At 49.9% G+C, this 27,908-nt stretch overlaps 4 protein-coding genes and 1 long non-coding RNA gene across 8 annotated transcripts in view; 2 read left to right on the top strand and 3 right to left on the bottom strand.

The window, feature by feature from the left end:
- LOC128136775 (uncharacterized) overlaps positions 1 to 2,874 on the bottom strand; it is a 36,963-nt gene extending 34,089 nt beyond the window's left edge. For both annotated transcript variants that reach the window (XR_008233471.1, XR_008233473.1), the window contains exon 1: positions 2,788 to 2,874. This is a non-coding gene — a long non-coding RNA (uncharacterized LOC128136775). The remainder of the gene's footprint in view (positions 1 to 2,787) is intronic.
- SARAF (store-operated calcium entry associated regulatory factor) overlaps positions 1 to 27,908 on the top strand; it is a 299,073-nt gene that overhangs the window by 211,585 nt on the left and 59,580 nt on the right. The window lies entirely within an intron of this gene.
- On the top strand, positions 2,014 to 6,583 carry SPINK2 (serine peptidase inhibitor Kazal type 2). Its single transcript, XM_052776812.1, has 4 exons — positions 2,014 to 2,121; positions 2,464 to 2,501; positions 3,137 to 3,246; positions 6,416 to 6,583. Exons 1-4 carry the CDS (start codon positions 2,073 to 2,075, stop codon positions 6,459 to 6,461), a joined length of 243 nt encoding a protein of 80 aa, XP_052632772.1. The 5' UTR covers positions 2,014 to 2,072; the 3' UTR covers positions 6,462 to 6,583.
- Positions 8,946 to 27,908, bottom strand: part of THEGL (theg spermatid protein like) — a 40,783-nt gene continuing 21,820 nt past the window's right edge. For both annotated transcript variants that reach the window (XR_008233459.1, XR_008233468.1), the window contains one exon: positions 8,946 to 9,622. The gene's annotated coding sequence lies outside the window, so the exon portion shown is untranslated. The remainder of the gene's footprint in view (positions 9,623 to 27,908) is intronic.
- Positions 17,074 to 18,548, bottom strand: LOC128139063 (inositol 1,4,5-trisphosphate receptor-interacting protein-like 1). Its single transcript, XM_052781002.1, has 3 exons — positions 18,388 to 18,548; positions 18,100 to 18,160; positions 17,074 to 17,935 (listed from the first exon to the last, which is right to left on the bottom strand). Exons 1-3 carry the CDS (start codon positions 18,546 to 18,548, stop codon positions 17,540 to 17,542), a joined length of 618 nt encoding a protein of 205 aa, XP_052636962.1. The 3' UTR covers positions 17,074 to 17,539.

Here is a 27,908-nt window from a genome sequence, read left to right as displayed (position 1 = left end):
AGTCTTTAATAGTGAGTCCAGTCATCCTCAGGGTACTCCACCCCATGAGCTGGAAGGTAAGGATGAAGAGCATAACATACCCCCCTTAATCCAGGAGGAATTAGTTAGGGACCTGCTACGCCATCTGGACACTCACAAATCTATGGGACCTGATGGGATCCATCCAAGAGTACTGAGGGAACTGGCAGAGGTCCTTGCCAAACCACTCTCTATCATCTATCAGCGTTCCTGGTCAACAGGGGAGGTCCCAGAGGACTGGAGGCTTGCCAATGTGACTCCCATTTATAAGAAGGGTCGGAGGGAGGATCCGGGGAACTACAGGCCTGTCAGCCTGACCTCGGTACCGGGGAAGATTATGGAACGGTTTGTTTTGAAAGCACTCACATGGCAACTCCAGGATAAGAAGGGGATCAGGCCCAGTCAGCATGGGTTTACGAAAGGCAGGTCCTGCTTGACCAACCTGATCTCCTTCTATGACCAGGTGACCCACCTAGTGGATGAGGGAAAGGCTGTGGATGTTATTTTCCTTGACTTCAGCAAGGCCTTTGACACTGTCTCTCATGCATACTCCTTGAGAAACTGGCGTCTCGTGGCCTGGATAAGTGTACTCTTCACTGGGTGAAAAACTGGCTAGATGGCCGAGCCCAGAGGGTAGTGGTGAATGGGGTGAAATCCAGATGGCGGCGGGTCACAAGTGGTGTTCCCCAGGGCTCGGTGTTGGGCCCTGTTCTGTTTAATATCTTTATTGATGATTTGGATGAGGGGATTGAGTGCACGCTCAGCAAGTTTGCAGACGACACCAAGTTGGGAGGCAGGGTTGATCTGCTTGAGGGTAGGGAGGCTCTACAAAAAGATCTGGACAGGCTGGATCGATGGGCTGAGGCCAATCATATGAAGTTTAACAAGGCCAAGTGCCGGGTCCTGCACTTCGGTCACGGCAACCCCATGCAGCGCTACAGGCTTGGGGAAGAGTGGCTGGAAAGCTGCCCGGCAGAGAAAGACCTGGGGGTGCTGGTCGACAGCCGGCTGAATATGAGCCAGCAGTGTGCCCAGGTGGCCAAGAAGGCCAACAGCATCCTGGCCTGTATCAGGAACAGTGTGGCCAGCAGGAACAGGGAGGTGGTTGTTCCCCTCTACTCGGCACTGGTGAGGCCGCACCTCGAGTACTGTGTTCAGGTTTGGGCCCCTCACTACAGGAAAGACATTGAGCTGCTAGAGCGTGTCCAGAGGAGAGCAACCAAGTTGGTGAGGGGCCTGGAGCACAAGTCTTATGAGGAGCGGCTGAGGGATCTGGGGTTGTTCAGTCTAGAAAAGAGGAGGCTGAGGGGAGACCTTATCGCTCTCTACAACTACCTGAAAGGGGGGTTGTAGTGAGGTGGGTGTTGGTCTCTTCTGTCAGGTGCCTGGAGATAGGACAAGAGGAAATGGCCTCAAGTTGAGGCAAGGGAGATTTAGGTTAGATATTAGGAAAAATTTTTTTACTGAGAGGGTTGTCAGACATTGGAATAGGCTGCCCAGGGAAGTGGTTGAGTCACCATCCCTGGAGGTATACAAAAAGCGAGTAGACGGGGTACTCCAGGACATGGTTTAGTGGGCATGGTTGATGGTTGGACTCGATGATCTTGAAGGTCTTTTCCAACCTCAATGATTCTATGATTCTATGATTCCCCCAGCACCCCGAGTGGAGGGTCCCGATGCCTTCTCCACCCCCGGAGGTGCCTGCCCCCTCCCCAAACCCGCAGGTGAAGACGATAGCACACCCCTCCCCACCTCTCCCGGCGCCTCCAGCCCCGGAGCCTCCCCGCGGCGGGTCCTTACTCTCTGCCTCTCCGGTGTGTCCCGGGGCCTTCCCACTCCGGTGGAAGCCCCACGGGGTCCTCGACCCCCAGGTGTCCCTCCCCCGCCGTGGCATCCAGGTCCCGTCGTCCGCCCCCTCCCCGGCTCCTCCCAGCCCCAGCGCCCGGCGGTCCCGCCCGTGCCGCCCCCCGCGCTCCACCGCCGCCGTTGCGCCCCGGCGGCCCCGCTCCGGCCCCGCTCCGCCCCCGCCCGCCGCCGTTGCTCCGTTCGCCGACATGGCGGTTCCGGTGCTGGTGCTGGTGCTGCTGCCCGCCCTCCTCACCGGTACCAGCCGCACGGCGCCGGGGTAGTGGCGGTAGAGGGAGGCGAGCCAGTCCCGGGGAAGCGGGGGGGAACCGGGCCGGTCCCGTGCCCCGGCCGGTCCCGTCCCAAGGGAGGGGAGACCTGAACCGGTACCGGGCACCGGCCGGCGTGGGTGGGAGGCCGCGGTATCTAAGCCAGTAGCGGGCATCGGCCATCCGGGGGCGGGAGGAACGGTACAGGACGGTGCCGGAGACCGGCTGGTCGGGGACGGGACCGGTAACGGAGACCGGCTGGTCCGGGGGGGGGAGGTCGGGGGGAATCCGGGCGGGACCAGGCGCCGTTAACGCCGGTTACTCTCCACAGGGCTCTTCTCGCGTCCCGGCGCCGTCGCCAGCGTCCCGGTGAGTGCCGCCTGCCCCGTCGTCCCCGGGAAGGACGATCCCACCTGCCCTCCGTGTCACCAACTGGGCATCCCGGTGCAGGCCCTGCCTCCGGAGCCCCGCGGCCGAGCAGGGGTACCGGAGGGGCGGCCTGGCTCCTTCGGAGCCAGGCTGCCCCTCCGATACCCCTGCTCAGCCCCCAGAGATGCCCCAGTCAGTCTCTCCCCACAGCTGAGGGACCCCGGGAGCCCGGCACCCGCCTGCTGAGGGCTGCAGCAGAGGTGTCCTGGTCATTCCCATCTCTTACCGGCCCGGTCTGCGGTTGCCCTTCACGGGGACTCGCTGTCTGTGTGTCCCACTGATGCTAAGATGTTGGAAGGAGCTGCGTGTTGTAGCACGTTATATGTCCTGACACGGCAGCTCAAGCCGTGCCAGGCCGTAGAAGCCAAGCCTCAAGCGATAAATTCCCAGAAGAGCATGAAAGATAATGTGGCACTTGATAATGCTGTGCCAGCTCCCGCTGAGCGCTCCTTTCCGTGCACGAGTGTGCCAGGATTCTTCAGCGGCTCTCAGCTCAGAAGCTGCTCATCTGAAAGGGCTCAAGAGACCTGTTCAGACAATGTATCTTAGACTTCTCATGTACCTGTCTTCCCTAGCCTGCCTGCTACAAGTATGGTGTGCCTGGATGTCCAAGGGACTACAATCCAGTTTGTGGGACCGATGGAAAGACCTACTCAAACGAGTGTGTGCTCTGCCTTTCAAACAGGTAGTCGCTTAATTGACATCCTAACCTTCTCTTCCCTATATGCAAGCAAAATATTCACCCTCACATCCCAATTACCTGATAGATTATTGGCTTTGGATCGTTCACACTCTGTTAAAGTGCAGTTTTAGCAGTGTCTTCTCAACTGTCAATGCCTTGCAACAGCTTTTATCATGATACCTGTAAATTGCTTAGATTGGATTCACTTAACTGGGAGTACTGGATATTCTCTTTTGTAATTCTTAAGGAGGAGCATCTCAGAGGGCAGTTGGCCACGTTCATACAGTGGCACATTGCCATTAAATATAATGCCGGACTATTCCACAGTCTCCATCAGAAAACATGAAAGATCCCACCCAAAATACTACAAATATTTACATTCAAGATCCAACCTCCTGTACTTCCTTTCACAGAGAAGAGTAAGAATGCCAATGTTAGGATAAAATACTATTTTGCCATTCAGATTGTTTAAAAATCAAGAAAAAGTTCTCCCAATATTTGAACGAGGGTATTTTATTCTTTAATAATTTAATCATTTTTTTAAAACAAACTGAAAACATAGAAAATCAGTACTTAATAAGCATTGTTGCCCCTCATCACAATTGACTGGATGCTCTATAGAGCGTCCCCTCAGTACAAACCAAGAGGAACTGCTTATGAATTGAATGTGATGGTGAAAGGAATTTATATAAATGAAATAATAGAATTTCTGTTTCCAGCAGAGGGAATAAGCGAGAGCAGCACAACAGCAGTGATGGGCATTTACAAAATTACAAATAGATAGATGTCAAGAAAGGGATGTTTCTGTCTTTGGGGTGGGGGAAAGGTTAATTGTGACCAGATAGTTTACAAAATCCAGATGACCAAGATAGAGGGAACATAGGCCAGAATAAGGAAAGTGTCAAAGGACACTTAAGGAAATAATATTTTAAAGAAAATGCCAAAGTGTGTCAAAGTATGTTTAAGGGTATGCAGATCTGCAGAATTTGGTAACATTTTCACTAGAATACATCATAAACTACCCAAGCAAATGACAAATTGCAAAGAGAATTGATAAACCTACAGTCTAGGGAAAAAAAAACAAACAAACAAAAAACAAACAAACGACCAGGGAATCAAAGGGCACACACAGTACAATCTGTGAAAAGGGGAGAAAAGAGGTGCTGGCATGCTACGTGTTAGGAGCCCACCCATCTTTGCTGCCTAGAACGATGTTGGAGTAAGCTACTAAGTGATTGACTTGAAGACAGCCAGAGGTAAAAAAGAGAGTAAGCAAAGATAATACAGATTTGTCAGAAAGAATCCGATCAAGTCTGTGAGATTTATTTTTTTGGCAAGATAAGTGGCCTAGCAGAGTTGGAGGAAACAGAAATATTGCTCCATGACATTAATAAGGCATTTTACATAGCTCCACTTGACATTCACATAAGCAAACAAATAGTTATTCAGCTGAAATTGTTAAACGATGAAGTCATAAGCAGTTTGAAGTGCTGTGGTTTAAAAGCAGTAATCAGCAGTTTACAGCCAAACTGGAAAGACCTATTAAGTGGGATTTCCTTCAGGTGTGGTATATAATTCAGTATTTTTGTAATGAATTGGGTGTCAGAAACAAGACAATCAAAATTTGCAAAATGGCATGAGATACAATGATCTATGCAGGACAGCATCAAAATTCCTAGGGATCTGGAGAAATGGACCGAAATCAGTACAATAAAAGTCAAAGAGAAGTGCTAAGTATCACACATAGAGAATGCAAATCCATGTCATGGAGATATAGACAGGAGAGTGTCTCATGACCTAAACAGTATATTTGATCCTTTCTCAGAGCAGAATTATGGGCTTTGAGATCCAGCCTTACATTTCTAGGATGTTTCATTTTTTAGGCAGGATCCCTCAGTTCCAGATGGGTGCATGGTAGATTCCTGAATACAGCATTGCACATAGCACAAAGGGTTCTCTAGGCAAACCTGCTGTTTCTTTCCACTCAATTCCTTAAGTAATTCATGATGGGGCTTACTTCTTATTAGTATGAGTTGTAATGTACATGTTTTCATGAAACAACGGGATTTAATCCAGTTACACAAGATAGATTTTTATCTTAACCATCTTTTTTTTCTGGCATCTTACATGCTCAGAAACATGCATTTTGGTCTGAAGGGGCACAGGGTGATCAGATACTATCTTTATTTTTTTTCTTTAATAATTCAGTATTGGTGTACTCAGTGGCTTTCTAGTTCAGTCTGGAGTTGTTCTAAAGCATTTGACTTGGCATGAACACAACACGGATAAAACACTTTGTCTTATTGGAAGAATTTCGGCTTTGAAAAATGGTTCATAGTCACAAGCAATGGTCATTTCACTTCAAGGAGTCTAAGGTACAGTCCATCACACTCCTTAGGAGGGGAGAACAAAGAGATCGTTCTGCCCTTCTTAAGCTGCATGACCAGTAGTTGCTGAGATAAATAGTGTAATGTGGTGATGTAGAAACAGATATATGGGCATATCCCATAGTGAATTACAAAACAGTCATGTCTAAATTAACTTGGGTGATTCTCAACAGCCAACTTGCAAGTCACTTCCAGCTGGTGTTTAAGCCCATTAAAGAACTTTTAAGAGGGAGTTGTATTAGCTCCCAAACTAAGGGACACTTGGCTAAAATTTTCTTAAAGAAGATTCCAACATTCAGAGAACCACACATTCAAATTTTAACAAAGCCTGGGATGCAAGAAATTCATGAGGATGTGTACCTGTCCCACTGAATTCCCACGTGAAAGGGGGAAATTTTGGAAGCATTAGAACTGGTTCCCACTTCAGGGACTGTGAAGTTTGACTTGCATTAGTGCTTTGTAATGGACACATTAGTCCTCATGGCCTGATTTGTCATGTGGTTTGATACTTCTCAGATTTGCAGATGGCTTTATCAGGTTTTTACAGGTAACAAAGCCTGAAGTAAGGCTGTCTCTGGTAAGTTACTCTCTCTCTCTCTGTGCAATTCATAAGTCTTTGTATCACAGTTAATTTGCAGTAATGTTTGCCGTAAGTGATGCAATTAAATGCATTGCTGCATTTAATTGAACACATAGAAAGACATGGGAGAGTCTGCTTTATAAAATGTCTCTGTTAAATTCAAGTGTAGTGCTTCACTTCTAAAATATTTTTCTTTTGCTTGCAGTGAAAATAAAAAGTATGTCCAAATTTTCAAGATGGGAAGATGCTGATATGGCAGATGGCCACTTTTCAGGAAAATGAGAAGGACACAGACATTCCAAATGGAAACAATGCCTTAAAGGTGCCTTCTATGTAGCCTGTCTTAATAAATAAATATGCCTGTTTAAACAAAGTAGTGTATTAAAACCAGTGTTTATAAACATAGCCATAGTACACTTATAACCTGAACCCCGATTTGTTTTCTCATGCAAGACATCATAGGGGAAGAAAGAGATGTCCTGACTGTATACCAGTAGGTCAGCTGGTTGGAGAAGGAAATGAACGGGTACCCAGTGCCATTCCCACGGCACCACCTGGGAGCAAGGAGGCCCCAGCATCTCCGCCACAGGCAGTGCTGGCCGGGGGCTGCTTGTTGTTGCTGGGAGGCTCTGAGCCTGCAGGTGCCAAGGACCCCTGGGGAGCTACTGCAGGCGTTTGCTGTGGGACCAGTCTGACATGTACCAAGCCTCTGCCCTGGGGTCTGTACCTGCAGGTCCTGCTGGGGGAGGGCAGTGACCTGGGCACCCTCTGCTCCTGCCCCGAGTAAGGGCTGTTTGGGGCCGCAGGAGGAGCAGCCAGGGGGCACGCACTGCCCCCTGGGCACCCAGGCCTCTGGGCTCTGCTCCCTGGGGCACGGCCATGGCAGCCGTGCCCCCTCATTCCTGGGGCACGGGCTGTGAGAGACTGAAAGAGTTAATGTCTCAGAACATTGCGGTGGGGCAAGTTCTGCCTAACAACGAACCCTGCATCAAAAGAAGCCGATCAGCACAGGACATCAGCAACAGGACGTGGAGGCCGTGCTGTGCCGGAGGGTGCGCAGCTCCCTGTTCTGATACACTGAGCAGGGCAGCTCACCATGCATGGCCAAAAATCAAACAATGGTCATGCCTGCAGGGAGGGAGAAGTTACTCCCCAAATGACCCCCAAGCCCACTGACCCATTTCCTGAAGGTTCTGAAAGCACAAACTGTGCATGACACCTAATTAGCCTAATGAGTTCAAGTGCCCGCCTGAAGAGAGGGGCAAGGACATGATAAAAGGACACAAACTGAAGCCCCACGTGCACGCACCCACCGGAACAGGACCCCACGGCTGACTGGACACCTCGGCTGACTGGACCAACGCTGGACCCGGGAGCAGTGAAACCCTTCTCTTTTCCTCTTTCTCTCCCTGTCTCTCTCCCTCTTTCTCTCTCCTTTTCCATAATCCCTACACCTTATCCCTTCAGACATAAAACCATAGACCAAGTCTGGGACTAGGAGTGGATCCAGCTGCCCCTGGGCTCTTCTCTGAGAAGGAGTCTAGAAAGCAAGGGGATCTGCTCTTAACCTCGTGACTCAACGGGAGGGGTCTCCTTATTGTCTTCCCCGAATTGATGTATATGGTTACCACGGGTCACTGAGGTAGTTCCATGCCAACTCCTGTTGAGAGAAGCCACACCACCTGCTGTTGCACCTTCCAAGTTCAGGCTGCTCCTGCTGTAAATAAAATGTCTAACTGATCATTTGGTGTCGTTTCACCTTAATTTAGCCTGAGGGAATTACGAACTTACCACGACCCCTCCCTGGTCTGTCCAGGACAGGTCGTGACACCAGTGTCACCGCCCTGGGCTGGCACGCGATAGTCACTTCCCACAGCAAACATTAAAGCAAAATCAGAAAACTCAAGACTCGTGTAAAAGGGCACACTCTGGAGTGGGTCTGGCAGACCTTCCCACAGGGAGGAGGGTGTGCAAGCACTGGCGTTCCATCCTTTCCTTCAACCCGTTGCCATGCGCATGGGCACATAGCCTTTCTTACGTTATTCCCTTCTGTTCTGTTAAACACCTCTGTTTTCTGCATGTTGCTTGAAATGAACTGTATTTGGTTTGTCTTACAGCTTGTTGGTAATACACGGATGGCTTCTACCTTTCATCCAAGCCAAGTGGCGCTGGCTCTCGCCCTGGCCCCAGACAATGTCTTTGTCAGGCTTTGCTGGGCAGCGGCAGCGCAGGCAGAGGTGTATGGCACACTTTATGCCTGATGAACGTTCACAGATCAGTGGCTTTGGTTTTGAAAAACAATAATGCTTTTGTCTTATAGTTCCTTTAAAAGGTCGAAGCCATCCTTATCTTCCAGCACATGCCTGCTTTCATGACGGAGGGATCTCATGGGTGGCACAACTGGAGGGCTGGAAGCTTAGGATAAAGTGGTCATGTGGAGACATGAATATGTGGATAGAAAAGAAAGATGACCAGTGCTTCCCAACAAGTCATCAGTTGTTCATAGAAAATCAATTTTCTCTATTGGTGGCAAATCCATTGGAGAAAGTTCCTGTGTGCTGCCAGCTGTTGTTTCCACATCCAGATCTGGAAATTTTCACTTTTTCAAATTGTACCAAATGCCAAAGCCGTTGTGTGCTATGCTATGAATTGTGGATGGAAATGATAAGCTGTTTCTTTTTGTATTTCTATTTTGACAACTAATTGTGCTTACAAGGGAACTTCAAAAAAACTCAGAAAAAATAGTTGTCTTTGTAAACACCACTAAATGAAACAAAACCAAATAAAAAATAGCTTGTAGGCTGACAATCGTAATTACACTAGAGCACTGCTCCCAGCATATGAATGCTTAAAATATAACCTTAAAGCTGACTTTAAATCTTCCTATTTTTCTGTGTATTTGAAAAGTGGTGAATTCAGCACCGCATGTAAGTACTCACCAAATCTGCCCCTGACATCTGTACTTCATTTTCTGTAATTTAAAAAGTTCTGGCAATTCCCACAGGTAAATTTTGACAGAAAAAATTGTGAAGAAAAGTGGAGATGTATGTCACGGATCCTACTTCTTTCTAGTCTTACCCAAGACAAGAGACCTCTCGTTCAGCAGAGCTCTACAAAGAAGATGGATGGGATGGTTCTTGTGCTTGGGAATGTCTAGAACATTTTGGAGTTTTTGAAGGTGAACACCACTTCACAGTAACTTCTGCACGACTGCCTATGAAGACTGAGGGAGAAGGATTCCTATGTAGGAGCAGAAGTTTCCTTATCATGGTCTGAAATAATCTTGATGGGCATTTGATACATTTTTAATTAATGTTTCAACATTTCTTGTAGCGTATTTATAGTGTATTGTGAAGTTGTATTCTTGCTTTAGGTAGTGCCATCTTCTTGATGTGCTTTGCAAGGATGAAAACTAAAATGTAGAAAAATAAAAGACTCTCAGTGCTGTCAGCTGGATCCTTCCAGAGCTGAATGTAAAACATCACTCATATCCTTTCCCAAACTCAAAAACCCAAAACAAACCCCCCAAAAACCCCAAACCAGTGTTGTACTCCAATTTGGCATTTATGTACCTTTATAGATCAAAAAGTTGATGTTTCAGAATTTCAGTATGGTGGACTTAATTTTTGTTTTAAATTAGAATTTTGTGGTGCATGTGGGACAGTGCCAGAAAGGTTTAATCATATCATATCATAATCCTCACTCAAAAAAAAAAAAAAACCCTTTTCTCAAACTCACAAAAAAAACCAGTAATGTAGTCCAGATGGGTGTTTATGAAGCTTTATAGCTCAAAAATCTGGTGAATTGTGGTATGATGGGCTTAATTTTTGGTTTAAGTTAAAATTGTACATTATGTTTAGGACAATGCTGGTCTTATTCATACGAAGAATAGGACTCTTACACTTCTAGAGTAGGACTCTAAGGCTTCCTATGAAGCCTTAGGAGAAGGCTTACTTGTATGATGAGTCCTTACTCTTGTGGTTTAATCCAATTGCCTTCAGTGGTGCTGTTAGAGGTCTATTTTACATACAAGTGAGGTACGAAGTTGTCTAAATGAGAGAGTGCTAGAGTAGCAAAATTAAGTGGCAAAGAGGGAAAGACGGCCTGGGAGGTCTTGCATTGCTGGCTAGAGTGGGTCAACACTGATGACTTCCACATGCTCTAGTTGCCCAAAATTTGGACAACAATCTGCTTGTTCCCAAAACTGTCACCCAGCTGCCTCTTTGGCTGCAGGAAGGGTTTCACTGGCTGGCAACTCTAGCCTCTGCTGCTCAGGGAAGTCACCCAGCAAGGAGGTTTTTGAAGCCTGCCTATGCTCCAGTCCTTCCTATTTCTGGAGTACGTTACTTGGAGGGGAAGGTGATCGGGCAGGCTCAGGGCGTGATGAAGTACCCAGACGCTGAGGCCATAGCCATGTTGCACTGCTGCTAGCAACCCTCTCAGTCTTGGTACCCAGAGCTCCTTGGAGTAGGTGGCATTAACTTTTCTACTAAACCAAGGCAGAAATACTTCTTTTCTCTTGAGATTATTTTTCTTTTAAACATTTTACATTGCTTTTCTTATTGTAACAAATAAACATAATCATTGAAAGCAGGAGTTGCCCAGAATCTCCTTATTTTGGTAAACTTCTCTTAATTAGTTTTTTATTTTCCTGAATCTTACTGTTATTCACCTTTCAGGCAAAGTGGGTTTTGGGTGGAACAGTTCCTCAAGTTTGTTGCAACTGCTGTAGCTAGGTTGCCCAACTTTCCTTTTGCTCTCTCTTGTTGTATTTTAGATTGTGCTTTACACTTGCTGCTGTTCTTCAAACTGTTTAAACATATATTTCCAGCTGGATCAAAGAGGTGTATTTCTCTTCAACAGCCTGGTGTATAGCATTGAGTCATGCCATGCCTGGCTCTGATAGGAATTGATAACATCCTAGCCTCCTTGAAATTAAAAACTGACTAGTACAGGACTTCTCACCAGTGTTTGGTGACCACCATGTTTGATTTATCATCAGAGGTGTTAAAATCCCTATGTCACTTTGCTCAGAGTGTTGACTGGCATCTACTCATGGCATTTAAGAACTAGCTAAAATTGGTAACATAGAGGATGCTATTGTAACCTTTAGACATCAACAAACCTTATGCCAAGTATTCTCATTAGCTTATTACATCTGCATGAGGCTAACAAGGGATTATACGAGGTGAATGGCATGATTGTGAAACAAGATATGAAATGATCTCTCTTCTGTTTGAGCTCAAATGGTTGGATAATATTTTGTTTGATTAGGATTTTATGATATTTTCTAGCTTCCCAGGATCAGCAGAGTCTTCGTCTGACTGGGAGGAGAATGTGCAGCCATCCATCTAGGTCAAATGAAGGTCAGAAGATGTCTCACTGGCTTTTGCTAATGAAGAGTAGGTATGATTTTTGTTCCTGGTTGAGCTACAAGAAGAGCTTTTTTAATTGATTAAATTTCCAACTGTCCCTCCTCTGGAAATATTAAAAAAAAACATTTGTCCAGGAAACATACATAAACAAAATGTTCGCTGGCCTCCACGCACTGTTGCCCAGCAGGCACTGCAGGTGTGTTTTCTGGGACAGCTGGGCTCCCACTCCCAGCTTGGCTGTGGGTAGTTTGGAAGAGCTCAGCTCCTTTGTTTCAGGCACTCTTTTGAGAGTTTGCAGGTTTTCTCAACCAGCGGCAGTAACACAATTTGGTTTTAACAAGGAAGAAAGCATCTCTCCTTGAATTTCTGGCAGAGTCTTTCAGGACTGGGGATCCTGACATTCTCTTGGGTGTGACAGAAATGTATCAAACCCACCATGCTTCCACTGAAACATTTAGGGCTCAAAAAATATTGCTAGCTGTTGAAAACCCTTGTCTATTGGGGAACATCTGTCCAAAAGTGCCATTAACAGTCACCCAGGAGAGACTTCTCTCTTCCCCTTAGGTACCAGTACAGTGCTAGCCTGTACTTGTATACAGCCGGGCTGGCACAGAACTGTAACCAAGCGCAGAAGGGAGAGGTCTAACTGGGGGAGCCATGGTCTGAATCCTGTGGGAAACCAGTCAGGAAGCAGAGCTTGAACTTGCGGATTTCCATCTTGATCACTAGGCGGCAGCATTTATTTTCTTTTAAATCTCATTTTACTTCAGTAGGGGTGTAGGAAAGACTGTTTATTAATAATTATCGTTTGTATGCATGTTCTGTTAGGACCTGTTTCTTTTCATCTGTATTATTAGTGTCACTGATAAACAGTCAATCCCATTTACTTGGCAAAGTTAACTTGCTTTTTTCCTGATCATTTAATCCAAATATGTTTGCTCCAAGAGACTCTACAGTACACCATTTTGTAAAAATTTTATTCTGTGGGCAGATGCCTCATAGATGGACCTGTGGCATTCATTGCCATGCGTAGGATTGCACTGGGTACTGTCTTAGTTTTATGATTTTCTAGCTGGTCATGCAGCAGTTCATTCATTTTCTAAACCCTAAACATTTATAGAAGCAGCATAGGTTTCTGGACAGAGCATTCTTAACTAAGTAACCTCAGAAAAAATAAATTTTCCTCTGCGACTGAGTCTCACCTTTACATTGAGGAAAAATTAACCCTTTTTAAGTGCTTTTTTGTCAACTGGTGAGAAATTATGTAAGATTCTGGTACACTTGTTTTATTTTACCTCTTAAGCAGATCTGAATTCTTCTTCCTCACACTAGATGCAAAAGCATTTATTGCTGACCTACAACTGCTCCTCCTTAAGCTAGTCTGTTCCAGCTTCCCCAGTGACAGAAGCAAAGGGGCTGAAAAATCTTACCATGAGGCGCTCTGGAGCAGAGAAATGGGCTGGGACTGAGATGTTGAACTTGTCTAGTAATAGTCTGGTGTCACTATAGGTTCTGTGGGATATTGCAGCAAGCCTCAAACTGCTGCCCTGGAAGGGCCTGGGTTTCCTCAAAGTCCTTTTTCTTATCTGCCAGTCCCCTTCAAATATTTTGGATACCCACCAGGCTGCAGATGTCTGTAAATGGACAGCTGAAGTGAGCCCTCTCTCTTAATCTCTGAAGACCATCTGTCAAAGTGAGGAGTGGGTCCTTTAGGAAGCTTTGGGGCTCCTCTACAATAGCTATCTGCATGCATACTCTTATCTTCCGGGAAGCTCCAAGGAGCTTGTTTCTCTCTCTGAATTTCTAAAAATCAGCTTTGCATTTACATGGGATTCAGAGCTTTTCTGGGGATTTTTTTTTTATGGAGTAGGTGTTGTTCTGTAAATTTATAGATATGCTTGCCCCACAATGTTCCTGTTTTCCCTAAGCTTAGGATAGGAGACATAAATACAGCTAGAATGCACAGAGCAGTAGTGAAATGCTTGTGAATGGAAAGTCATGTCAATGATTAAGTTTATTTAATAATCATAGAGTCATTTAAGTTGGAAAAGACCTTTAGGATCATCAAGTCCAACCGTAAACCTAACACCACCAAGTCCACCACTAAACCATGTCCCTAAGTGCCACATCTACACGTCCTTTAAACACCTCCAGCGATGGTGACTCAACCACTTCCCTGGGCAGCCTGTTCCAATGCTTGACAACCCTTTCAGTAAAAAAATTTTTCCTAATATCCAATCTAAACCTTCCCTGGAGCAACTTGAGGCCATTTCCTCTCGTCCTATCACTTGCTACTTGATAGAAGAGACCAGTACCCACCTCACTACAACCCCCTTTCAGGTAGTTGTAGAGAGTGATAAGGTCTCCCCTCAGCCTCCTCTTTTCTAGACTGAACAAGCCCAGTTCCCTCAGCTGCTCCTCATAAGGCTTGTGCTCCAGGCCCCTCACCAGCTTTGTTGCTCTTCTCTGAACACGCTCCAGCACCTCAATGTCTTTCCTGTAGCAACGGGCCCAAAACTGAACACAGTACTCGAGGTGCAGCTTCACCAGTGCCCAGTACAGGGGGACAAGCGCTTCCCTAGTCCTGCTGGCCACGCTATTTCTGATACAAGCCAGGATGCTATTGGCTTTTTTGGCCACCTGGGCACACTGCTGGCTCATAGTCAGCCGGCTGTCAACCAGCACCGCCAGGTCTTTTTCCACTGGGCAGCTTTCCAGCCACTCTTCCCCAAGCCTGTAGCATTGCATGGGGTTGTTGTGACCCAAGTGCAGGACCTGGCACTGAGCCTTGTGGAACCTCATACAATTGGCCTCAGCCCATCGATCCAGCCTGTCCAGATCCCTCTTGAGAGCCTTTCTGCCCTCAAGCAGATCACCACTCCCACCCAACTTGGTGTTGTCTGGAACCTTACTAAGGGTGCAGTACTCGATCCCCTCGTCCAGATCATTGATGAAGATATTAAACAGAATTGGCCCCAATACCGAGCCCTGGAGAGCACCACTTGTGACCAGCCGCCAACTGGATTTAACTCCATTCACCACCACTCTTTGGGCCTGGCCATCCAGCCAGTTTTTTTACCCAGCAAAGAATACGCTCATCCAACCCACAAGCAGCCAGTTTCTCCAGGAGAATGCTGTAGGAAATGGTGTCAAAGGCTTTACTAAAGGCCAGGTAAACAAAATCCACAGCCTTTCCCTCATCCACTAAGTGGGTCAACTTGTCATAGATGGAGATCAGGTTAGTCAAGCAGGACCTGCCTTTCATAAACCCATGCTGACTGGGCCTGATCACCTGGTTGTCTTGTACGTGCCATGTGATGGCACTCAAGATGATCTGCTCATAACCTTCCCTGGCACCGAGGTCAGGCTGACCGGCCTGTAGTTGCCTGGATCCTCATTCCGGCCCTTCTTGTAGATGGGCATCATGTTTGCTAACTTCCAGTCAACTAGGACCTCCCCAGTTAGCCAGGATTGCTGATAAATGACGGAAAGTGGCTTGGTGAGCACCTCTGCCAGCTCCCTCGGTACCCTTGGGTGGATCCCATCTGGCCCCGTAGACTTGCCTGTGTCTAAGTAGTGTAGCAGGTTGCTAGCCATTTCCCCTTGGATTATGGGGGCTTCATTCTGCTGCACGTCTTCCAGCTCAGGGGGCTGGGTACCTGGAGAACAACTGGTCTTACTATGAAAGACTGAGGCAAAGAAGGCATTAAGTACCTCAGCCTTTTCCTCACCCTTTGTCACTGTTTCCACCCACATCCAGTAAATGATGGAGATTCTCCTTAGCCCTCCTTCTGTTGTTAATGTATTTATAGAAACATTTTTTATTGTCTGTTATGGCAGTAGCCAGAGTTACGTTCTAGTTGGGTTTTGGCCCTTCTAGTTTTCTCCCTGCATAACCTCACAACATCCTTGTAGTCCTCCTGAGTTGCCTGCCCCTTCTTCCAAAGGTCAGAAACTCTCTTTTTTTCCCTGAGTTCCAACCAAAACTCTCTGTTCAGCCAGGCCGGTCTTCTTCCTTGCCGGCTCATCTTTCAGCACACCAGGACGGCCTGCTCCTGTGCCTTTAAGATTTCCTTCTTGAAGAATGTCCAGCCCTCCTGGACTCCTTTGCCCTTCAGGACTGCCTCCCAAGGGACTCTCTCAACCAGGCTCCTAAACAGGCCAAAGTCTGCCCTCCACAAGTCCAAGGTGGCAGTTCTGCTCACCACCCTCCTTAACTTCTCCAAGAATCTAAAACTCTATCATTTCATGATCGCTGTGCCCAAGACGGCTTCCAACCATCACATCACCCACAAGTCCTTTTCTGTTCGCAAACACAGGTCCAGCAGAACACCTCCCTTGTTGGCTCACTCACCATGTCAGGAAGTTATTTTCCACGCACTCCAGGAACAACCTAGACATATCTTTGCCCTATTTGCCTGTGACTGTAGGCAGGCCACCCAAAGGAATTCAAAGTGTGCATGTGTAAGAGAAGGTGACATGGCCTGTGGATGGTTCACTCCTGCCCTGTCACCCCATGAGATGGATCGGCTCCCTTGGTGCTGGCCTTTGTGCTTGTAGAGACACGACGGTGCTCTTGGTGCCTTTGTGATGCTGATGTGGGGGTGATGGTGTCTATCCCTGTGGCGGGATGGGACCTCTCCATGGCAGGGTCTCTGTCCTTGCTGGGGAGAGATCGTTGTTCCAAAAGAGACTCTATTTCCAAATGGTGATGAGGGGGTGCCTGGTGCTGCAGGACACCCCCTCCCTCCTGTGCCTGCCTTAGCTGCTGTGCCTCCAGCTCTCAAGCGGCTGCTCTGCATTGGCTCGTGCCCAAGCCCCTCACCAGTGCAGCAAGCAGAGCATCGAGACCCGTGCACTGCACTCATGGTGCTTGTTCCCTGTGCAGAGGGCTCACCGCTTGGAGATCATGATGTCCACCTCCCCAGGGGTTGCCCCGGGGCAATGCTGTCGGGCTCCCAGGGGTTGCTTTGCCCCAGGTTTGTCTGGTGCAACCCCCCTGCTCAAGCACAGCCACCTAAAGCAGGCTGCCCAGGACCGTGTCCAGATGACTTTCAAAGGCTGGAGACTCCACAACCTCCCTGGGCAGCCTGTGTGTGTGTTAGAGCACCCTCAGAGTCAGGATGTGCTTTCTTGGATTCAGATGGAAGTTCACATTTTTTCATTTGTGCCCATTGGTTCTTGTCCTGTCAGTGGCCACTACTAGGAAAGGGCTGGCTCCCTTGCCCTTGTTCACTCCCATCAGGTATACATGCACAGAGGCATCTTCCCCTTAAAATGGAAGCAGAGCAGAAAACTGGAAAAGAAAGGAAAAAGGGGTCAGGGGAAGCATTCTGGTTTGGTACTACTTACTTACCTCAAAACGCCACCCCACTGCTTCTGCATCTGAGCAGGTAGCAACCTGCTACCTGCCCATATTCCCCAACAAAGTGTTGCACAGACACTCACAGACAGAGGGTTGGTTAAAACAAGCTCATTTATTGTCATCTTTGCATCGCCTAAAGGTCCCAGAGGGGATCAACTCTTTCCAACAGGACAGGTGGTCCCATCCCATTACAGGTGGTAACAGGAGCCTCAGTTACAATGGCATCTTCAGCTGGACCAGGGGAGAGTCCCCCTAACTCCAGTTATGCTGAGCTCTTCTTGAGCAGTGTCATCTCCATGCTCAGATCTGTGGCACAGACTCCCCAGGCAGTCTCTGGGATGAGCAGATTCTCTGTCCCAGTGTCCGAAATTGTTGCCCGGGCCCCCCCAGCGTGAGAGGAAAGTAGGTCCTCAGGGTCACAGGCATGGGTGGAAAAGCCTGTGACCACAAGGATACGGGTGCAGAGCTGCAGACATCTGAGCTGGGAATTGTCCTGCTGGGTGTGCCTCACCATGAGTCTGAAAAGCTGCATCTCAACAACAGTGCAGCTCTCCGGCCATCATGTGCTGCTGGTAAAGCTGGCCTCTACCTACTCAAGGTTCAGGTAGGTGCCTGAGCTGCCTTGCTGCACTGCAAAAATCATCTCAGTGAAGATGTTCATCTTGGAGGTGCTTGTCAGCTGGAACCTGCAGGACCAGGAGGAGGGCAGCACCATTAGCTGGCAGTGGTGTGACTGAGGCAAAAGCAGCCAGGCTGATCTCACCAAATGTTGCACCCAGCGGGTGATTTTCTCCAAGCCTAAGTAGGAGCATGTGCAGAGGGTGCATAGGAGGTACAAGCTCTGATCCCTCCATAGCTTGTCGTCGGGATGGTGGAGAAAGCACAAAATATCCCCCAGCAGCTGCTCCCTCGAGCACCTGCCCTCCAGCACCACATGGATGCTGGAGTGCCTTGCTGGCAGCTGCTCGTGGTGTCCAGCTCCAGGCTGAAAGAGAGCCCGGGGGGTGGCCGCAGGAGCAGGCGGTAGGCAATGCTGTTCTCGTGGACACTCCAGGCTTCATAGGTGCTGCCCATCCCAATGGCTGGGAGCATCTGCGGCATGAAAGTCCTCTTGCAAAGCACTCGGCAGACGTCAAGGAAGCCACCCACCAGCTCCTTGCACGTGTCAGGCAGGCCCTGCACTGGCAATGGGGTGGACACAGCCAAAGACCTGATAACGTTGTGTGCACCACTGAGGTCCTCCTCCTCCTCCTGCTTGTTGTCCTCCTCCTTGCTGTCCTCCTCCTCCTCCTTGCTGCTGGAGCTGTCCTGCTCACTGCAGCTGCCAGAGGCAAGCTTCATTTCCCTGGCCAGCCAGCAGACCTCAGCGAACAGGACCATGGCTCCTGCAACAGTCCAAAATGGCCACATGCAAGGAGCATGGCTTCCTGCACATACCTGCTCCGCTCGATCTCCCGCAGCAGCCCAATCATTTCCTGATGCAGATACTCCTCACACTGCTGCATCCGCTTGGATGTGGCCACATCTATCTCATGATCACACTTCAGCCTATGCTGGACAGCCAGCACAGCCAGGATGAGGGCAATTGCCACAGCCATGGCCTAGAGAAAGGGGGAGAAAAGGGGGCTCAGTGGGGCTGGGTTGGAGGGAGCATGGGGCTGGGGGAGCGGGGCAGAAGCCGCCTGGAGCTGGGGGCAGGTAGGAGAGAGGGTGAGGGAGGTGGGAGGGAGCAAGGGCAGGGTTTGTGAGCACTGCATGGGTGGGAGCCACGGGCTGTCTCAGGAAAGCATTTGGGCACTGGTGTCAACAGGCAGGAAGGGGCCGCAGGCCCTGGCTGGAGACAGCATGGGGCCCATCCTGCCCAAGCCGCCCTCATGCTTAGCCCCTGGCTGGGCTGCGCCCCATGGAAGAGCAAGGGACACCAGGCTAGAGTCTCCCGAGGCCCAATCCCTGCCACACAACAGCATCCCATGGAGCCACGAGCACCCGGCACATCCCCAAAGCCTCTCTGGGCACCTGCTGCCATGGGGAGCCCCGAGCATCTGTGCCCCCAGCCCCAAGGGCAGTGCCGTGCCCTGCCCCAAGGGGCTCAGCTCTCGCTCTGGGTTAGAAACCCCCTGGCCATCTGCCCTGTACCCCGTCCAGGTTTTTTTACCCAGCAAAGAGTACACTCGTCCAAGCCACGAGCAGCCAGTTTCTCCTGGAGAATGCAGGGGGCAATATGCAGTTTTGGCAATTTTTGTGTCTGGAAGATAGGTAGTTTTGCAACCGTATTCTAAGTTTAAAACTTGACTGTATGTATTGTTATCGGTTGAAAGCTAGATAACACTTGTGTCAGAGTCAAATAGGAGAAGGCAGTAAGCAAGCCATCTGCCTGGGTCAGCCAAGGTAAAGATGTCCTAAACTCTGGGCATAAAGGTCTGTGAACTCTTAGTAGCATGTGTTATTATCTGACTGAGCCCAAAGAGAGGAAAAACCTGCATATTTTGGGGACTCCAATCCTACACAGAGGAAGAAGGATGCCCTTTAAAAAAGCACTCAGAAGAAGAAGAGGACATTTTGAATGCTGAAAAAAAAACCAAGTGTTTGGGCTCATGGGGAGGGAAAGAAGAGTTTGTTGTCCCCTGACAAACATTGCCTTTAGACTCTGCTATGCACCAGTAAACCAGAAAAAATGTAAGGAATAGTGTGCTAGAATGAGGATCTTGTATACATGCAAAATTTTGATTAAATACTAGCAAAAATTTGTTCCCCATGAGGAAACAAACACTAGAACAGGGACCCATAGAGGTTCTAGGAACAATACTCTTAGAGTTGTTCACAATTCAGCTGCTCACAGCCCTAAGCAAACTGATCTAGAGGGCCCTGCTTGGAGCAGGAGGTTGGACTAGAGCCCTTGAGAGGTCCTTTCTGCCTCAGTTATTCTGTAATTTATAATAGCAAGAGGCTAGTGCATTTGCAACCGGCACCTGTACTACCCAAAGTCGGGTGCTATCAGAACCACCCTGACAGGTCTGAGTACTTATGAGAAAGCACCTAAGTCATCTGCAGTGCTGTGTGTAGGTACACAGCAGAGAAATGTCTCTGAACTTTTTGCTTAATCTCCCATCTCTTGGATTCAAGTCCCTTGGGTGCAAACTTCATAAAATAAGTGCTTAGGTTCAACAGCCAGCCATTAGGGAGTGATAAGATGACTTTCTTCAGAAGAGATAGTACAGTCTCTGAGGCTCAGGAAAGCCCCCAGTTCTTCAGAAATGGCAGGCCTGAACCACACCTGTCAGAAAACAGGAGGTTGTGAACAGTCCCTGGCTCACACCAGGTCTCTCCAGGCCGGGTATGTAGTCACTTGTGTGTTCCCACCCCCAGATCACCCAGATTTCCAGTGCAACAGCAGGCTGGGCACGGAGAGCAGAGCTGGCCCCTCATTTATTTTATTTCCCTCTTGGCTCATATTTGCCATGATCAGGCACAAAGGCATTTCTGCTCACCCAGCTTGAGCTGTGGGAACACCGCTGAGCCCATGACAGCCCTTAGATGCACTCAGAGCCCTGATCCATTCTGGCAGTCAGTAACATGGCACACGGTCAGGGGGTTGGGTGGCCAGGCTGAAAGCAGGAGCTGGCTAAAAGTGGTTCATGTATATCCAAAACACTGTACAAAGAGTAGATAACCCAGCCAAGCTGACACCCTACTGCAGAGCTAGTGATCTAACTCAGCAATTATACATCACAACAAAGAAGGGATAACACTCTAAGCTCAATAATGAGCAGACACACATGAGCTACTTGTAGCCATCCTGTTCCTTTACCTTACTGTCTTATTGTAACATTCAGTCCCTATAAAGTAGTTGTGTCTGTAGAAGTGGAGTCACTCTGGGACTCTATTGCTTCATCCAAACTCGCCAGTTTTCTGTCCTGCCTGTAGGTGAAACCCAGGAGCTTCAACAAATCCCTTCTGGAATTTGAGCTTTGCTTCAATGCACACCTCTTCTCTTTTTCAGCAAATGAGACCCCAGTGGCAAGAGGAGATGGTTTATGAAGAGGCGGCATGCGCAGAAAAAACTTTGCCTATGGGCTGAATCTGGCAGGGCAGTTCCAGTGGGCTGCTGGTTTGGGTCTAACCTAGACAGATATTTCCCTTCTTCCTCTTTCCAGGAGAGTTAATGCCAAGAGGTGGCACTGCTGCCAGACTGAGCAGTGGCTGGGAGCACCCGGGAAAGTGTCAGTGCATTGTCAGGGCTGCCGGTGATGAGCTCCCAGCAATCAGTGAGAGCTTGCAGAGCAAAGAGCAGGTCCTTGTGCTCTGCGGTGTCAATTTATGGCCTGGTTATAAAGCACAGCAGCGGTCCCAGTGGTGAAGGGTTCTTCTGTGTCCTTATCGTCTCTCCAAGGGGCATAAGGGCTGGATCGGTGAGAACCAGCTTCCCTTTGGCTTTCAAACAGGAGGGATGATGACTGCATTCTCCCCCTGCCAGGTGAAGAGTTCAGCTCCAGTGTTCAGCATGGAATATGGGGATGCACATCTTCAGCGAGTTCAGCCAAGTCTCCAGCAGACTGGTAAGGGCACAGCATGAAGCTTTGAGCTTCACTCTGTGCCCTGGGAGCTCCTGCAGTCATCCCTAAAAATGGGGAGCTACACATACCAGGGCTGCATATCAGGTAAAGATCAGCAGTGCTCAATTGGACAAGTTCCCTTGGGAGGACCCTGGTCATCCCAGGGAATAATGATGTGGCACGACTCTTCCTCAGGCATGCAGGGTTGCTCTCTTGCTGTGCAATTCATTTCTGAGTCTGAAGAGGGTCCAGAAGTATGTCGCTGTGAACACCAGGATGAGTGCAGCCAAGCTCCAGAGCTCACTTTTCAGCTCTGCACCAGGGTGAGATGTACGAGCTGCAGGGACCTCCTTTCCTGGCACCAAGGGAGGGAGCATGGAGTGACAAGTTAAGGACAAGCAGAGTGCAATCCAGGGTGGCTGATATTGGGACATGTCAGCCCCTTCTAGCCACCTGCTCCTTCTCTTCCAGACTTCATGGTCCTTCCAGCCTGTTAGCTGAGGGTCAGCAAAGTGGCATTTTCAGCCAGAGAGAACTCCTTTGTCCCTGCTTTCCCCTAGGCCGGAGAAGCAGCTGGAAGGGCTCTACAGCACTGCCATGAACTGTTTCTTTTGAAGATGTGCAGAGATCTAGCACAGAGATGATGCTGCAGCATAGCAATAAGATGCCCTGGAGAAATCCTGCCATGCTGGACAAATCCTGCCACGCTGGCTGGTGCAAGTTTCCCTTCTTCATTTTTGGCAGAGGTTTCCCAGTGCCACAACCCAACAATGGACTGGGGTGGAAGAAATCAAGTTGGGAGAAATCAAGTCAGGAGAACTCAAGACTACCTTTCCCTGACTTAAAGGCAGCTCAGCCTCACAAGTCAGCAAAGCCATGTCTATGTGCAGAAGAGCTGAATGGGCAGCAGAGGCTAGAATTAGTATCTTGCTAAAAAAAAAATCTGCTAAAAGTGAAGTGTATTTCAAGGCAAGCAGGCTCTGGAAAGCCCTGACTGCCTCTTCCAGTGCTCTCTTGCCATGCAGACAGGCCAGCACTGGACAGCAGGAGCAGCACAGTGATGGGGACACAGCTCTCCAGCAGGCTCTCTCAGCTCAGCCCTGCTGTGCCCACCCCACTGAGCAGGGTTCCCTGTGGCCAGGCCATAGACTTAAGAAACAGGAGACACAGGCCTACACCAAGCCCTCTCTGGAGAAGATCTTACTAGCCAGGACTAGGCCTGAGTGAAGAAACAGCCTTTGAAGAAGGCAGAAAAACCCACCCAGGGAAGCCAGACACACTGGCTGTATGTAGTACCAGCCAGCCAAGAGATAGGCACATAGACACTCAGAGCAACATGAAGGCAATCCCACGCCAGCACCAGAAGCCCTCCTTCTGCCTCAAACAGCCTCAGCTTGGCAGTGAGCCCCCAGGACCTGACCTCACTGCTGATGGGAACTGGCACCCCCAGCCTCTTCTGTCCCCCAAACCACTCCCCTCCAGCAGGACAAGGAGCAAAAACACATGCCGCAGACAAGAGTGTGACTTCCTTAAGCAGTGGTGCAGGTACAGCTTCTTTAGCTCAGGTTTGTTACGGTGTTTGTGCTTGTTTGAGCCTGCTGGGCTCTCCCATGGGTTGAGCACTCTCCAGCTGCTTACCTATGCAGCACAGCAACCTGCTCCCACTGGTCCTCCCTGGAAAGCACCCCCCATCCATCAGCCCGGTCGCTGTGTCCTGAGAGATACAGCAAGGAGCATCCTCCTCCAGCCTGGAGCCTCTCTGCCAGACACACTGGACACAACCAACCCTCTGACAGCGGAGTGTCCCAGCCCCCAAAGCTGGAGCAGGGGGGAGGTCCCAGGAGCAGAGGATGTCCCACTATGGGTGACCCGCTCCCTGGGGCGGTGAGGCTGTCAGAGCAAAGAGGGAGCCAGCCGTGAGCACCTCTGTTGTGCTCCCCCAGCTGTCCCTGCGGCCAGCCGTGTAGAGAAGACTGTTGGCAGCTAGCACCCAGGTAGCTGCGATGCCTTCATCAGTGCCAGCTTCCCAAGAGCAGCGAACCCCAGGTTGCTAAAGGGAAAAACACTTTTTAAATTAAGTGCACGGGGCCCCTGAAACCGCTGCCCGACACTTGGCAGCCAGAGCAGAGGACCAATCTCCTTTACATTCCTTCCCTGTTCACTGTCACTCTGCAAGTCATCTTCATCGTTTGCCAGTGCCATGGGGGCCCCACAGGCGCCCCGGGGGCTGTGGTGTGTGTTGCACAGAAATGACCCATCCTGCTCACAGTCCTGGTGGCACCGGGGTCACCTTTCAGCGGGCGCCCACCATGGCCCTGTGCCACCCACCCAAACTGGTCCGACCAAAACCACCGGGACCGCTGCCGGCTGCATGTCACCGCTGCCGCGAGGCGGGCACAGGGGCCGGGCACCTCCCGCAGCCAGGGGCACCCTCCCTGCCCCTCACAGCGAGCAGCACCCGTGGGCTGCCCGGCCTGGGACAGCACAGGGGAAAACGTGGTCCTCGTCCCTTGTGGTGAAGGCTGAGGAAAGCGGCTGGGCTCCATGGCACAGCTACAGGCTGGTCTGTGCCTGTGCTCATCCCGCTAAGGCCCCTTGCTCTCCTCAGGGTAGGCCTTCGGGACAGCATGCCTGCTGCAACCAAGAGGGCCATGCTAGTGGTCTGGCAGAGCTCATCCCTGCTCCAGGGAGGGATAAAGTCCCTTCATGGACCCGTATACAAGTGTCTGAGTCAGAACTTCCAAAACTGGGCACCTCCAGCCTAGAGGTTCAGACTGGGACAGATTTCAGGAGGCGTTTTCCAGCCTCCTGCCTCTCTGACTTGCTCCCTAGAAAATGCACGGCCATCTGAATCTCTGGAAGGGCACTCGCTCTTCTTCACATCCCTCTGGCACTCCAGGAGTAGACAGCAGATCTGCATGTCTCCTCTAGCCTCTTCCCTGCCTCTCGCCAGTGCCGGAGCCCATCTTTTCCTGGGCTGGGCACAGCGGGCAGCTCACACGTGTGATGCCCTGCCGGCTCTCTCCGCGTGCTAGGGCACGCTCTGCCTACAAGCAATGGCAGTGCTGCTGAAAAGCCTCCTGGCAAGGAACTGGACGTATCAGCGCCTGGTTTAGTCACTTCAAAACAATCTGGTTAGTAAGAGGGAGAGGAGGGAGGAAGACTGTACCCCAGGCAGAGATTGCACATGGAAATACCGATGAGATGACACTGTTCTCTGAGAAATATTGGAACAACTGGAGGAGCAATAAAACACCGCAGTTTCCATCCACACGGCTGTATCCCATGGACAAAGAAAAGGCAGGGATCTTATTGGAAGTCACGTCTGATTCGTATCTGTCTGGCCTGGATCAGTTCTGATGCTGAGAAGAGACAGGCTGAACCCTGCCCAGTAAAACAAAAGGAAAATGCATGAAGGAGAGTGCAGCTGAGGCAGTTGCTGAGCCTGGGTGGGCAGCAGGCAGCCCTGCTCCAGCAACAAGGGCAGCAAGGAGCCACTTGTGCCCACCTCCTCCTCTTTCCCCTGCCCGGGGCATGATCTGAGTGAGCACTGTGTGCTGCTGGCTCTTGGGCTGCAGCTAGTGTTGCTGCTCTCCCAGGGAAAAACTGATCAAAAGATCAATGATTCAGTCAGGTTCTTGTGTTTTGGGGTATTCGATAAAGGCAATTGTTAGCTGCACCCTGCAGAGCAACTGATCTCTTACGCTATTCTGGAGCAAGTGGGTTTTGCAGGTAGAAATCTCATCTGATTAGCTGCAAGAGTTGTCCTGTGAGTCAGTACTGGCTGGTTAGGAAACTCTTCTCTAACTGAATGGAAGCCAAAAAATTCTGTAAAGCCTTGTTTCCAGCCACATTTTTTGGGTTTGTAGCCAGAAAACCCCAGCACATCAGGAGAAAAACACTGGAAAACAAACCAGAAGATGGCTTTTGCGGTTGTCCTTTGCATTGGCGTGATCAGGGGGAGAAGGGAAGGTTTTGCTCTCACTCTGACAATTGGGTTGGGGGAGTCTCTGGAAAGCACACATTTTTTAACTCACATACTCAGAAAAAGAAAAAAATCTCTGCTTAATGCCCAGACAAGAGGTGCTGGTACTAAGCCTCATTTTCAGGAAGGAAAACATGGCAAAATTCAGGAGAAACACATGCCTGCAAAGGAGGCAGTATGAACAAGTCACAAAAGCTGAATTATAGCCCATTCTCTCCTGATGGCTTGACAAGTTGCTTCCCCTCTCTCCTCTTCATCTTTTTTCCATCCTGTCTCCACGCAGCGTTAGAGGGACAACATTTGAGCCAGGATGGCCATGAGCTATGCGTCCAATGCCTCCCACAAATTAACTGCAGCCAACATGTTGCCATAGTGCAAGCACTGGATGATACTCAGGCCTCTGCAAGAGGGGTCCAGGGGAGCAGGATGCTGAACACAGGCTGCAGCTGCCAACTCCTCCCTGCAATGCCACAGTATCATGCAAAATCGTCAAATGCACATCACAACAGCTGTATTTCTTCCCCTGTAGAGAGGAAAACTCAGTGATGGGCCTGGATGCACCCCACACTTTGTTTCTATTTAATCTAACTCTCCTGACAAAGGGACATCCTCTGGGGCCAGGATCTCCTCATACCAGGTGAGGCATAAACTCCAGCAGTACTTTGACCCTCTCCCAGGAAGAGAAATGGGGCCTAAAAGATTTCGGGATCAGAAAAGCATCAGCATTTGCCAGCCAGACGTGGACAGATTTGTGATGTGACTTTCGCACTGTCACTGCAGGACTCTCAGTGCCTCTGAAGCCATTTCAGTGGCATGTCTCAGCCTGAAACACGTCACTGCCAGCGCTCCCTGTGCAAGTCTGGGCTGGGTTCACAGGCTAAGGGAAAAGGTTTTTTCCACATTAAAGACTTTCTCTCTGTTGACAGCAATAAACAAGGGAAGAGAAGAGCTGATCCTGTTCCCGCAGGCCAGGTTACTCACATTTTGCAATGCTTGGGGCACAGGCATGGAAGAAAATAAAAGACAGCGTACAAACATAAGAAAATCTTTCTGGGCCGGAATATCTTCCCACCTGTCCTGTCTCCAAGGGTGGCCAAGAGCAGGTGCCAGAGCAGAGCATAGGCATGGGGTAGGTAAGTCGCAATACCCACCAGAGATCCCCCAAGCACGTGGCAGTATGCAATTCAGGGCCTCTGCCTAGGCCTCCCACACTGGGTTCAAAATCCAGGGCTGTGTCCTGCTGCAGGGGTCTGCTACAGCCCCCTTGAACGCACCCGAATCCCTCCAGCCGTGGCTGCTGGAGCCATCCCATCGGACACGTCTTCCAACCTGCTTGCCCCCACCCATCGCTACCCATGCTCCTGTCACTTAGCACCAGTGATAAACAGGACATATTCCCTTGGCCGGGTGCCCGCCCAAGGCATGCAGGATCAAGCCTTCTCCCGAAAACCTCCTCTGGCAGCCACTGAACAGCACCACTTGGTTTATCAGGCAGTAAGGCTATCTCTGTAGCAAAAGGAGTCTTGCTTGATCAACGTCATCCTGCTAGGAAAACTGGCACGGGTCTGCCTGCCCTTTGGCGCAGATCTCTTCGCAATCCCCTTGCCTTGGCCAATGTTTCCCCCCACATTACAAAACCACTCAATCTTCAGGACAGTTGTGGCTCATTGCCAAACATATGGCAGGTTTCTTGCCTGGGTTTGTCCAGCCACTTCTCCCCAGGGGCAGGGCTCCCTGCCCCTGACTCCAGCCAGCTCCACAGCTTTTTGCATCCAGTGCCAGTTTTCCTTTTGCTCTGGCAGATAATCTCAGCCATTGCAACCCATACTCAGCTTCTCATGAGCGCTTTCTCCAGCCCCTCTGATTTTCCAGCATCCCCTTCCAGCTATCTGTGAGCTGAGAGAAAATCAGCTCCTCCCCACTGCACCCCACCCCACAAGATGCCTCTTTTTAAGCTGCTGTCTAACGCTTCCAGCCCACCCCACTGGGAGCTGCAGAATCCTGGGCACTTGAATCGAGGACAGTATAGGTCCTTGGCAGAAGAGGATGCTCTGACCACAGCCAGGCTCCTGCAGTGTGCCTCTGAGGGCACCTGGGCTGCAGCAGCAGGTCAAGTCCAGGACCCAGTCCTGCCCCATACTCAGCCTGGCAGTATCACAGGGCTGACTAAAGCGACAGCAGGGTCAGGAACCTTAAACCTGGACAAATCATTTGCAGGGGGCTAAAGCGAGATGAGAAACCAGCCCTGCACAGCAGTGACCGCTACCGTGCTCCATCAGCAAAGCCCAAAGCAGGGCTCCCCACAGCAAGGGAGCCGGTCGCAGCCTGGCCGAGGGGGCAGAGGTGGGGACCCCGGGACCCCCAGAAGGGCAGGCAGGCTGGCTCGCCTGGAGCGCAGCGCAACGGCTGAGCGCAGTTTC

This window comes from Harpia harpyja, chromosome 2 (assembly GCF_026419915.1).
Source record: "Harpia harpyja isolate bHarHar1 chromosome 2, bHarHar1 primary haplotype, whole genome shotgun sequence".
Taxonomy (NCBI): Eukaryota; Metazoa; Chordata; class Aves; order Accipitriformes; family Accipitridae; genus Harpia; species Harpia harpyja.
Note: the sequence above shows the minus strand (reverse complement) of the source record. Positions and strands in the feature narration are given on the sequence as shown.